Raw genomic sequence first — 13,328 nt, 5'->3', positions numbered from 1 at the left:
CTTCAGGCTTGTCTGCCACTGCCAGTGCTGCTGCAGACAGCTGAGCTGGACGAGTGCCACAGACCTGACCAACTCAGGGGTTTGGCCCTGTTCTATCCTCTGCTGCATCTCCACTGTGTGCTCCCTGGCTGAAGGGTGCCACCACAGTGGGATATTCACAGAGAACACGGTGCTGCGGCAGCCTGCCTGGTGGAACTGATGGAAGTGCGTTGCCTGCTGTGGCAAACAGCCAGGCCTCTGCCCAGCTGCTCACTCCTCTGCCCTCTGCAGTGGGGCAGGAGGGGAACAGAGGTAGATAAAGCTCACAGGTTGATATGAGGACAGGGAGGTTGTTCACCAGTAACTGACATGGGCAGAAGAGACTCAGCTTGCAGAAAGTTGACTTTATTGCCAATTAAAATCAATATTGGGTTAGTAAGAAACAAAGGCAAAAATGTTAAAATAACACTTTTCTTTCTCCCTTTCCCAAGCTCAACTTTGCTTCTTTCTCACCCCTGCCACAGGCAGTGCAGGAACTGTGGGGGGTCTCGACCGAACAGTTCCTCTCTGCTGCTCCGTCTCTCTAACAGTTATTCCCTGCTGAGGTGTCCCAATCCCATGAGTGACTTTGAATAGAAGGGAGGAATCATTTAATAGGGAATGTTCCATATACCAGTGCTGCGTGGAATGCAGGAGGTTTTATCTTGGTTTTATCTTTCATACTTTCAGAAGCATGGAATAGAGGCATGTGTAGACAAAAGCACTGGACAGTGCAGACTGGAGACTAAGTGACAGGACTTGCCCCTCTGCCTCATCACATAGCATTTGCCCCTGTGCTCTTACCATCTCTGTAAGGTTTTGTTACATTTAGTGTAGCAGAAGTTAAAGGCATTGAAGGGAATGTACTGGTTTGTTTATGTTTTATCTTTGTATATTGAAGGGAATGTATGGGTTACTTACCGGTACTGTGAGTTTACCGATTGACAGATGTTACCGTTCTTACGCTTTTTCCGTTTGAAGCAAAGCTGTTTAGGTTAGGATTTAAGCAGTGTGTTGAAGCAGGGAGAGGGAGTGTGATGATTGTAGTTAATGAGTTTAGGTACATCCAACTGTGACAGTTTTGGGCAGCAGGAATACACTAAAGGTGACTGAAGAAAGTTTTGGCTTAGACGCTTAGAGTTGTTTTTAAAGGGTGTGGAGGGAGATCCCTTGGTCTGTGAAATACTTGAGAGACAACATAACTGTTAAGCATTCTTGTCCAGCAAGTTAACTGTACATGTCTTGTTATTCTTCTGACCACAGGGAGTTTGACAGCTCTGGTGTATCAGCATTCCATCACTCCACTGGCATTGCCCTGCAAGCTCCTCATCCCAGACAGAGGTACGCTCCTTAAAGTGCAGTCTGCTTCAGAGTACCAGTGTCTGAAGGCAGGTGAATGTGTCACAAGTAGAGATGTAAGCAAGAGAGAAGCTGTGTTTTAAAAGTGATTCTTCAGTCCTAGTGAGGGCTCTTGTCCATGCTGCAGTTGTGAGCAGTGCTGTATTACTCCAGTTGTAAACATACATACGTCATGGAAATCTGCACAGGAATCTCGCCTGTAGGAAGACAAATGTACTTCTCACACATGAAATAATGCCCATGTATGGTTAAATGTAACCACTCATTCATCTCTGGGTGGCAAGAGGGCCTTAAGTGAGGAAGGTAAAGAACAGAAGGTGCCTTGAGTGTGACACTGTCAGGAGGAAGTAGCAACTTACACAGGTCCAAATATCGTTTAAGTAAGTGATCAAAAAGCCTGTGTTTCATCGTGGGGCTGTAATTCTAATTTTGGTTACGGTGATTTCAAAAACCCCTCTAAGACAACAGCAAAATATAGCTATGCTTGCCCCATAATTCAGTTGTCTGTTACTCTCCCACATGAAGTTAACACCAGATGTGGTACTGAAATGCTAAACATTCTTGTGGTTTTCTGTTGAACTCTGAGCACTTTTGTTACAGGCTACACATCAGTGTTCAAACATAGCATTTGAATTACGAAGGCACACCAAGGAAACCATTTTAGCACCAAGACATGCTATGGAAGGTGTGACCAGACATGTATATATAGCAAATCAGCGTGGTAGGTGGGCTTGTTCTCCTTATCCTCCTCACCTAGAGTGGAAAGCTGCTTCCGTTGTAGCAGAGGTGCAGGACTGAAACATTAGCCTTGTCCTGAGTAAACACACCACAGTGAAATTTGATTTTGGATTAATTTTTGAGTCTGATATGATTGTGTGTTTTGGGATGATCCTTCATGGTTAATGATTCTGGACACTGTGTGTGGAGCAGTTAAAGCTTATGGATTACTCTAAACATGTGAGTGGTGCCACACACTGTATTATCTGCTCTCTTCCTCATCTGGATATAATCAAAAGCAGCATGCATTATGTTGAAGACAGCAGTGACTGAGAGCTTTACACCTCCCTTTATATAACTGAAATATACTAATAGACAGTTTTCTCACTGTTTTTAACAGAAGACTGAGAAGCAAACATTCCACTGGTGCCTTCATAGTTCAGGTGTTTGTTTTCTACTTAAGTATGAGGAAAGAAGGACTACATTGTCATCTTCTGATTCAAAATACAATTGATTGGTTTCTTTGTGGAAACACGAAGTCTTTGTGCCTAAACTAGTGTAAAGTATGGAAATTAGATCATTAAAGTTACACAATTTAAAACGCTTTGGATTTATACTGAGGGAATCTGGCTGTTAGTACTAAAGTGACTTATGTGTGTCCCTGCAGCACGTTCTACGTAGTTATGTCTGTACTGTCAGGAGGTGAAAACTGGACATCCTTCCTGCAGTGCCAGAGGCAAGAAAAGTGATGCAGCACAAAAAACGTGAATTACCTGTAGTTGCAGATACAAAATTGTTTCATGTTTCTGGCCAAGGATTTTCCAGTAGATGAGGTCACAGTGATGAAAGCTAAACTCATACTTGCCTGTGTGCGTTGATCTGTCAATTTGAATCCAAACAAGACATAGACAGTGTTCTCTGTTTGCAGATCCCTTGGAGGAGATAGCAGAAACTTCTCCACAGACTGCTGCCAACTCAGCAGCGGAGCTCCTCAAGCAGGGTGCAGGTCTGTGAAACTTTTTTGCTTGGATTTGACTGCCACTCAATTTTGTATCTTGCAGGCTGGGAGAAGCTGAAGCTTAGACTGGACTGAAGAATGGTTAAAGTGAGCAATTAAATTTAGAATGCTGTGTAGAACTGAACAAAGCAGTTCTTCAGCAGTGACATTGCTTTCATTACCGATGAACCTCGGGAAGGTATTTTCAGCTCACTGGTTGCACAGGTTCATGAGCTATGATGTCTGCAAAAGGCAACTAAGGAGAGTGTTCAGTAGGGTTAAATTCTCCACAAGACCACTGGGAAATGTTTACTGTCTTATCAATCTGAAATAAAAGTAATTGAAACTATTGGACTGTGCTTCACTTGATGCTGCACATTGTCAGGAAGTGTCTGGGGTCTCTGCCGTTGGATGCTGTTTGACAGGTTCTCAGGCATACTGCAGTCCCTGTTCTGGAAAGCTGAATTATCTTGCCATGAGCTTATTGACGTGCCAGAACCACTCTGATGAGATTCCCTCCAAGTGATATGATGCTATGCCCTACACCATCTGTCACTCTGTGACAGAGGTATTTGCAGCAGCTGTTTAGAGACATGCTGTGCTTCTCATCTGCTTTGTGTACAGCTCACTGAGAGACAGCTAGTGAAACAGCCTTGCTGGAGAAGTGTGGTGGTGTTCTATCCTTCTCGTATTGGATGTGGTGCTCTGAGTACCACTTTGTGATCTGAATGTTGTCCTCAGGAGAAATGCCACTGTGTTACTGCCTTGCACAGGGGGCTATCCACACTCTCCCATGGCCCTGCTTTTCAGGCTGCCAGGAGTTCTCCCCATCTGTCCAACCAATTATTCCCATTAGAGAAGGGGAATACATCATTACTCCCAAATAATGAATTATAGGACAAGAGGAAACAGCCTCAAGTAGCCCCAGGGGAGGTTTAGATTGGAGCTGAGGCAGAACTTTTTCCCTGAGAGGGTTGTCAGTCCCTGTGCCAGGCTGCCCAGGGAGATGGGGGGGATCCCAAAGCCATGGAGCTGAGGTGCTGAGGGCTATGGGTTAGTGGTGGGCTTGGCAGGATGAGGACTCCAGCAGCTTCAAGGGCTTTTCCAACTGAAATGGTTCTGTAATGCTATGGGTTGGCACTCTCTTTTATGTTTATCCTGCTACTGGAGCCACCAGCAAAAGTGGTGTGGGCAGCATGCCTTTACAAGAATGCTGCCTTACTGTCCTCACCCAGAGGGCACTTCTGAAGGGGGCAGCTGCCAAGCTGAGCAGATCTGGAGAGCGAGCATTGCTCCTGGCTCATGCAGGAATCTGCTTTGACTTCAGAATTTGAAGTACCACTCCAGTGCTGTAATCAAGCAGGAATGTGTGGCTGAGGGGATGGCAAGCCTCTGTGAGGCTGTGCCAGCATTGAGCACGTGTTGGCCTTTCTGACTGCCAGTGCTGGTGATGTTTCTTGTGGCTGACAGACAGGTGAAAAAAACAAGGAGAAGGGATTTTTGTAGAACTTCCCCTCGTGAAAACCCAGCATGTGTTGTCTTTTGAGAAGTGTTGGTTTGTCCTTGCTCAGGCAATGTATTTCAAAGAAAAAGAACAATTCTTACTTCAGCTGAGGCAGTCGGGTAACTCTTTACAGAGGCTTCATGTCATGGATCATTTGGGGCACATTTGCTTCTTCCCTATTTCATTGTTGTTATTTTTGTTTTTAAAGAAGGGTTTGGAACTTGAATAGAGGAGTTAACTAGGAGAGATTGTCTGAGGCTTTCCTGCCTTGATAAATCATTTCCTGCTGTTTTGTTTTCGCTGCTTTTCCGAGGTCCCTCTCCAGTCATAGGGATGCTCACATTGTGCGATTCAGCACTGAAGCATTGACCCAAAACATGGAGATTGTTTATTTTACAATTACCCTGAGCTTGTGTGAGCACACCTGCAGTTTAGTCAGAGCAGATGCACTTTTTCCCTGCCCTGCTTGACCCCCCTTGCTCTCACTCCACAAGCGAAATGTAAAGGTGTGTTTTCCTGGAGTTATCTTTTTTTGTAGCTGTCTGAAAAACCTGATGAGCATTATCTAAACATAGAAGCTGACCAGAAGTCATTAGCTTCCTAGAAAGTGACAATTGGAGCACTAGAAACTATGCAGAAAAGTGGCTTTCCCTAGAGCAGATGTGGCTTTATTAACCTTCCTGCTCAGTGGCAAGGTTTTGTACCCCAGGTAAATCCCAGTTCTTCACACCTTTTTCCACTAATACAATGAAGGGACTAAGCTTTCTGAGCAGAGCACATTCCCAGTGTAAAAGCAGCATTTCATATTAAAATACTACATGGACTGGCAGTGCTACAGAAGGAAAGGAATCTGCTGTATTTGGTGACTGCTTTTGAACTGTCACATTGAGGGCAATCCAGACAAAACCTTGATTCTTTCACTTGGGAACAAAAGCTGAACAGAGTCTGTGGACACCAGTGCAATGTGTGACAGAAGAGGAAGGGAAACCGTTCACCAGGGTCTCAGAAAGGGTGAGGAGTGTGACTGTGAAACAGGACAGGCTTCCTGTGGTGGGGAAGGCTTTAGATCTGTACCAAACACATACAGTAACAATGTGAGGAGAGTTTATGGTTTGGAGTGTTTACAGTTTTGGATGGACATGAAAGCAAGCTGTTCAGCAGCAAAGGCCTCGTTGAACTTGCCATTCAGCATCTTAAATCCCTCTTTGCATGAACTGTGTAGTAATTGATTCAAAGAAACGTTATTGAAACTGTCACACTCAAGTGCAAATAGGTTTGTGAAGTTTCCCATTTAGAAAGTAAATCGAATCTCTGGTTCCCCTGTTTCACTGGTAGACCTGGAAGTTACTGGGGTGATCATCATGCTGGAGTGAAACTTACACTTACGCAGTATTTAACTGTATGATGATGTGGTTGCTTTGGAAGTGCCAGAGTCTAGCTGTGTATTTTATGTAGATAGTCACAAAAGAAATTTAGCCAGATTACAGAAGAGCCATACGAAAAGAGGAGACGGTAAATCAAATCTTTGTTTTCATAGCAAGACTGGCAAACCAAGCTAAACTGCTAACCAAATGACATACTAGCATGGTGATCTACATGAGTCAGAGTTGTAAATACTGACCTGGGTACCTACACAAATGTTTTCACCAAAACACAAAGTGTGTTGGTGCCAGTATTTAGCTACAGATGCGTTCAGTCCTTCTTGCTTTTGTCGTGGAATAAGACTGAGAGTACTCTGCACATTTGAAAATGTTCTTGACCTGCTTGTAAATTTGACTTTATGCCACAGTCCCAAAGTATTTGAGCCTGTGAATAAACCCATTAATGCTCTATAGTAATAATACTGTATAATAGGATATGGCACTGTTACCATGTAGTACTCTGATGTATTATATATAACTGTAGTACCACAGAATCCTAGAATAGTAGGGATTGGAAGGGACCTATAAGAGATCATCTAGCTATATAGTTCTATGTAATGTTAGTACTTCTTTTCCTAGTGCTCACTGCAGATTTGATATGAAACCAGGTGAAATAATTAACTGTTCAGTAGCCGTGGAAACCAGTGAGCTTCAATTCTGTAGAGATATTTCAGAAGTTATTAATATCTCTAGGAGGGGAATGGGACTTTTAAAAGTAAGTTCATGCTGAGGTAAAGAATAGACCTAAAAGTATGCATCAGTACTTTTTATCAATGTGGAAAAGTTGTGTTCCATTTGCCTTCAAATTGCTAAACATACAAAACACCGTGGAACTATTGAGAAGTGAGCAACCCTCAATTTCTTATGGGGTAAAAAGAAGTCAATGGTTACCTTTCAATATAGTTTAAGCACCATTTGAAAATGTGAAATGCATGGAAGTATGCTGCAAAAATGTGTATTTTCTTATTGGCTGCTGTAACTGAACCTAAAAGTAAAATGACCTTGTTCTTTTTCCTCAGGAAAGCCTTTGCTGTAGTAGCACCTGTGAGTGGCCTTGCTCTGCTGCCCTCTTGTATATGTTTCAATTTCAGGTTCTGTGGGTAATACTTAAATACAGTTACTGGTTTGAACGTAAGCAGAAGGCCTATGACCACCAAAATTACAGTCTTATACTGTGAAACAGCAGTGGGACAAGGAGAGGCATACGTAGAAGGTTTGGTACTTTGCTGGCAGTTGTCTCTGTTTGCTTTGCAAAGGTGGAAAACGTACATTTTGGTTGGTTCTGTTCAGAAGATGCCTGTTGGGTAACGACCTCTCAGAGTCTTTCCTCTCTTTGATGACAGCATGCAACGTTTGGTACCTGAATTCAGTGGAGATGGAGTCCCTCACAGGCTACCAGGCAGTACAGAAAGCCCTGAGCCTGACACTGATGCAAGATCCTTCTCCCATCTCAACCGTTGTCCATTTCAAGGTGTCTGCACAGGGAATCACACTGACAGATAATCAAAGAAAGTAAGCAAAAGAAAGAGGGGTGGGAAGAGGGAGTGTTGGCTGCTGTTGCTTTGATTTTTCCTGGTTGTGTGCTGACAGAGGACAACAGGATAACAAGATTGTCTAAAGTTGAGAATGAGTGTTTTAAGCTGTGATTTCCATGTGGCAGCTTTTCCCTCTGGAAGGCCACTTTGCCATGACATTTTTTTCCATTGTTGTTATTTTTTATAAGTAGTGAATGATAAAAGGAAACAGCCTCGAGTTGCCCCAGGAGAGGTTCAGATTGGAGCTGAGGCAGAACCTTTCCCCTGAGAGGGTTGTCAGACTGTCCCAGGCTGCCCAGGGAGGTGGGGGAGTGCCCAGCTCCGGAGGGATCCCAGAGCCTTGGAGCTGAGGTGCTCAGGGCCATGGGTTAGTGGTGGGCTTGGCAGGGTGAGGGCAAGGCTTGGACTTCCAGCTCAAAGGACTTTTCCAACCAAAATTATTCTGTGATTTTATGAAAGTAATGACTTTGCAAGCATTTAATATTCAGTGAAATAATTTATCTTCCTAGTATCTTTCACCAGCATGAGTGAACTGAGTTGGCCTAAGCACACACTGTGTATCTGCAGGACTTGAAATAGTACTTTCAGTACCAAGTAAATAGAAAGTAACCATCATAGTATTTTATAGGCTATCAAGGCTGCCACAAAGTCTTTTGATTTGAAAAGCGACAATAATAAATGAGGGACAACAGGAATTCATTAAAGATTAAAAAAAACCCAAGTGTCAGACTTCTTAATTCCATGGTGTTCATTGCAGATCACGGTCAAAACCTCAACTTACAATGCCCGTGAGTGCTTCTGTTTTGAAAGTTAATATAATCAAATTAGTCACAAGTTCTAAGGAGCTGCATTTCCCACTGACATAGTATCTAAAAGGGCAGTTTTTAGGAAAAATACATTTCATATGTCTTTTTCTTAGCTTGAAGCTCAGTGTTCTTCTGGTTCAAAAACGGGATGTTCCTGTTCGAAATAAGGATCAGTTTGGTTGGAGCAGTTTAGAGGGCTTTCAGAGTGACTTAGATAGCAAAAGGAATGTATTGTCATTAAATTGAGATGGTTGGTTTTTTTGATTAAGATTTTAAGGATGTTAACCATTCCTAAAACTTATGTTCCTTCCTATCCAGACTCTTTTTTCGGCGCCATTATCCAGTCAACACTGTCATTTTCTGTGCTTTGGATCCACAGGACAGAAAGTAAGGAGAGCAAGCAGTATTTCCAATATCTTGTTTGTATTGTTGATCTGCAAAAGAACTAATGTTTTCATTTCTCCATTCTTCTTTTTTTTAATGCCTTCTTACTGACAACAAGATGGATGAAAGATGGCCTTTCTGCAAAGTAAGTGGCGCTTGTCTGAGTCTCTTTTAACTCAATGTTTTAGGAAGGTTGTTACAGTGATCAGTCTCATTACAGTGATCAGTCTCTTCTGTAAACTCTCTTTACAGAAGTCTCTCTGTCCACTTCCATCTGGTTATTTCACCCGCACTTCTGCAAGTCAAGGCCTAATGATGTGATGGTGGGATGTCTGGAACCAGAGTTACTGTGCTTTATTTAGGTGGCAGATCTCTGACATGACTAAAGTTTCAGTAGTTAAAACAGAGGCTTTTGCTACTCAGCTTTGTGTTCCGCTTCTTCAGCAAGACTAACAGAAGTTATTTGTCTTACATAGACTGGTAGCTTTAAAAAAAAAAGCAAACCAAAAACTCCCCTACACAGCACGTAGATGAAAACCCTCCTAGTGATACCAGTTTGTGCATAGATACATAACTACCAGTGCAAAGCCTTTTCTGTTGAAGGCAAACATCATCGTCCCTCTTTTGCCAAAAAACACCCCAAACAAAACCAAAACAGAGCTCAGACACCTGGTTTATGGGGGAGGAACAGAAATTGATGGCTTACATCTCCTTTCTGGTACTCTCCAGTGAGGTGTGTGGCCCTCAAGGCCTCTCGTTAGGCAGTTTCTCACACACCAGCCCACCCCACCCCAAGGTACGGCAGTATTGGATCAGAGTAGATCTATCCCCAGGGTCAGCAGCGTGTCCCTGACAGCAAGGAGTACAGGATGCAGTGCAGATAGAGCTGAAGGAAGGGGGCAGTGTGTTCAGTGGTCACACAGGGCATTGTCCATCACAGCAGCTGAAGCCTGACTGGGGCTTCTGGTTTATGCAGTGTCTTTTTGACTTTCGTGGCAATGCCTGTCTGTCTGTTCTCTGATACGCTGTGTATGTTGCCCTTGCAGAGTGTTTGGGTTTGTGGCCAGGAAGCAAGGCAGTGCCACAGACAACGTGTGCCACCTATTTGCAGAGCATGATCCAGAGCAACCTGCCAGTGCCATTGTGAACTTTGTATCAAAGGTCATGATTGGATCCCAGAAGAAGATCTGAAGCTTTTCCATGCACGACTCGGAGCTCCTCGCCGACTTCACTGAAGGAAAGCACTGCGAGAGGGAGGAAGCTGTTCAGCAGCGATGTCTGGACCTCATTCTTGCGAAGGAAAGCAGAAGACAGTCTGTGCATTGTGTTTGCAAGAGTTCAGCCTTTCCTTTGAGGATGCCTCTGACTTAAAGCATTATTTCTTTGGTTTTATATCAAAGGACAAACAGAAGAAGCTGGGTGCCACCCAAACCCATGTAGCCCATACCTGAATGAAGCATAAATGAAAAAGTTTTCTCCTGAAGGGTTTCTAATGTCTTTTCACATGCTGTTTCTCACCGTTTATTGGAGCAGAAATACTCACTAGGCTACGCTGCTTTTCTGTGCAGAGGAATGTCTTGTATAACCTCCAGAAACACTTGCCATAGTTGCATCAATGGTAGCTATAGGCCTTGAAAACTCATGAGTGTGATGGTCTGAGGAAGACAATTTGCTCTTCCATTCAACTTTATGTGATCGGTGGTGGGAACTGAGTGGAGAAAGAGGAAGATGTACGTGCAGAGAAGGTTTGTGCAAGTTGATTGCTGATGAGAAAGGAGTGGCAATGTGGAATATTCAGGGAGATTGCTCTGCCATCAGTGTTAAGAAGGCTGGACTGTTTTAGTCTGAAGAATCTTAAATAAGGGAGAGGTGGCAGAACACACTGAGCGTTTTTGTAGAAATCTCTTCTGTAATTGGGGGGTTTTGTATTATTTTTTATACAGAGAACTAAGGAGGGAAGATTCTGTATTTTAGTAATTACAGGATAAAATGAGGGAAAAGCAAGAAGATTTTATAATTTATATATTTTTGCCTGTGCCAGGTTATTTTTAGATTCCAGATCTTGGTATGACATGTGGATTTTCTTAACCTAGACCATTGCTGCGCTTCACCTCTTCAGCACTATTTTTGCATAAGTGTGTATAGCCTGTGCCTTGCTGTGGACAATAAAGAGTCTCATATTTTGACTTTCATCTTGCAGTGTCAAGGTACTTTCCAGTTTTCTGCCGCACAGGTTTGGTAGTATTGTTCCCCTATGTAATGCATTGTTACATTTGTGGACTCTTCTGACTCTTTCTGTTGGAGTTTGGAGGATTTCTTGGCTTTTATGGGTTTTTTTTACCTGTAGAAACTGTTTTTGGTTTTAATAATTCTTTGATAAGTCCTTGAGTCAGGAAATCCAAGAGATTGGAACTTACTTTGTTACTCTGTCCCATGTCTCGAGAGAGCGTTCATGTCATGTTTCTACAACCATCACACGTGTACATACCTCTGGATCTTTCTAAACACATCAGTATTTTAAATGCATAACAAAGCACCAGTTGGCTTTGCAGGAAATTGATACAGTGTGTTACACTGGAAACCGTCCCAAGGCAGTGAATCTACTGTGTAGTTCCAGTTTGCTCCAAAACCTACAGTACTAAAGCCCTGTGTCAGAGCATACAGGTCATACAGCAGCTTCAGTGCTGAGAAGTTCCATTGCCTGTGTTTCTTGGGGCTGTGGCTGTTGACACTGATAACCCAAGGCCTTGCTGAGCTCAGCTTGTCGAGGCATGAGGCGCTGCATTAACTACTAACTGAATGCACTTGGAGGATTTAGTCCTTTTATCCACTTTTAGTAAATAATGGTTAAATGGAATGGGAAACTGTTTGGGCTATAAGGTAAGAAGGTTCCACCAATTTGAGCCCTGTTTGTCCCATATAAATGATGATCTGTTCTCTGTTGACAGCTCTCTGCCCGTTTCCTCGAGTATTAAGACCACAGAAGCCTCATTCAGTAACCATAGCCAAGTGTTACCCACTTGTTTGTGTAACTGTGGATTTTGTATAAAAACTTTATACTTTTTTAAAAGGAAGGGGGTTAGAAAGAGAGGGAGAGAGAAGGAAGATTCAAAGTTTCATGTCTTTGGTCCAGGAGGAGGGCTGAGGTATTAGTAGCGTTGAGCATTGGATGTGTGTGGAAGGGAGAAGCAATCCAAAGCACAGTAGCTACCGTTGAAGCAACAAAGGCAAGTGCCTCTGATTTGTACCAAATAATTCTGTTCTTCTGACACAGAGGGTATACTACTTAAATGGTGTTCATGTACCATCCAAAAAAGAATGCAGTTCTTACTTTGAGGAGCTTTGATCCTTTTGAGACGTGGAAGGACGGGTTTGCTTTTAATATTCTTTTGATGCACCGAGAACCCAGTTGCCGGGTGTAGACAACCAGTGGATTTCTTCAGCTCACACCTCAATCAGGTGTAAGTCCCAATTAGATTTAAATCTGATGCCTTGTGAGCATTGAAATTAGGAGGAATTTTTTACTATATTTTTTCACTTGTGTAGATGATACTTAAACTTTAGTGTGTCTTGTTAGACACCAGCTGTTGGCCTTTGGGCTGAAAAATAGAGTGTCCTGGTTTTTTTTCCCATCTATTATAATTTCCATTCAGGGCCTTATTTTTTTTTATTCCTCATGCTTTCTCAAGGCCTGCTGAATTCAAAAGCACAGGGAATCGAACACTGACACTCCTGGTGATGTTTCCTGGGAGTTCAGCCCTGCTTGGTAAGTGGGGAAAAAATAAGTTGCCCTGTTTCTAAGGGAGGTTTTCTATTATGCATTCCTTTGGATGGTATATTGCCACATGCTTTTGCTTTTTAATGAACTAAAAAATGCACAAAGCAAAATAGTTCAGTATGTACCATTGTGTAGTGTGTGTAGAAAGATGTTCATGGAACTTAAGTTCATGGCAAACACAAGACTAAATAGTTAATGCAGCACTTTGGAGGTTTTTGGTAGGTGTGTATATGCAGTCTCATAACTAACGTCAGCAAGTTGACCCATGTATTTAGCCAGACTCCTGTTAACCTGCTTAGTAGATGTACTGCTATAATCATACAGTGTTAAACTACAGAAATGGTAAAAGCCACATTTTTAAATAAATGGTTTTCGTGTATCCAACACTATCGTTAAAAATTCAATGTTTCCTTCTTGGGTTTACCTACTAGTGAAAATCTTTGCCTTTTTCCTGAAACTGTAAAGCATCAGAAGGTCTCCAGTATGTAAATGAATGTTCTATAAATTCTTTGTATAGTCATTTTCTCTGCTCTCCAGATACCGCCTCTGTGCAGATGATAATAAATCATGGATGTGAAATTTCACAGCACACTGTTACAGGGCAGTCTGTTCTCAGGGAAAGGGGCCTTCTGGCATTCAAGACCAGCTAAGGAGCAAAGCCTTCGTGGTGGAGTGAAAACAGGCTCGTAACAGGGGTTGAGTTTTGTTTCTGAAAGGTTTCTCTCAAGGACTTGACTTCACGTGAGTCGGGATTGGTGGTTCGAGTCCAGCTGAAGCGTGTGGGTTTGGGTGCAGTTACCATGGTATAG

General features: G+C 42.8%; 1 protein-coding gene across 7 annotated transcripts in view; it reads left to right on the top strand.

Moving 5' to 3' along the window:
- Positions 1-13,103, top strand: part of TNS3 (tensin 3) — a 196,302-nt gene extending 183,199 nt beyond the window's left edge. For 6 of the 7 annotated variants that reach the window (XM_061996994.1, XM_061996993.1, XM_061996995.1 and 3 more), the window contains 6 exons: positions 1,282-1,359; positions 3,023-3,100; positions 7,360-7,528; positions 8,676-8,744; positions 8,860-8,886; positions 9,788-13,103. In XM_061996994.1, coding sequence (XP_061852978.1) covers positions 1,282-1,359; positions 3,023-3,100; positions 7,360-7,528; positions 8,676-8,744; positions 8,860-8,886; positions 9,788-9,932 — 566 coding nt within the window. In that variant the 3' untranslated portion in view covers positions 9,933-13,103. The other variant, XM_061996997.1, reaches the window with a different exon arrangement.
- Positions 13,104-13,328: the final 225 nt, after the last annotated feature.

Source organism: Colius striatus, chromosome 5 (genome assembly GCF_028858725.1).
Source record: "Colius striatus isolate bColStr4 chromosome 5, bColStr4.1.hap1, whole genome shotgun sequence".
In the NCBI taxonomy this organism is placed as follows: Eukaryota; Metazoa; Chordata; class Aves; order Coliiformes; family Coliidae; genus Colius; species Colius striatus.
Note: the sequence above shows the minus strand (reverse complement) of the source record. Positions and strands in the feature narration are given on the sequence as shown.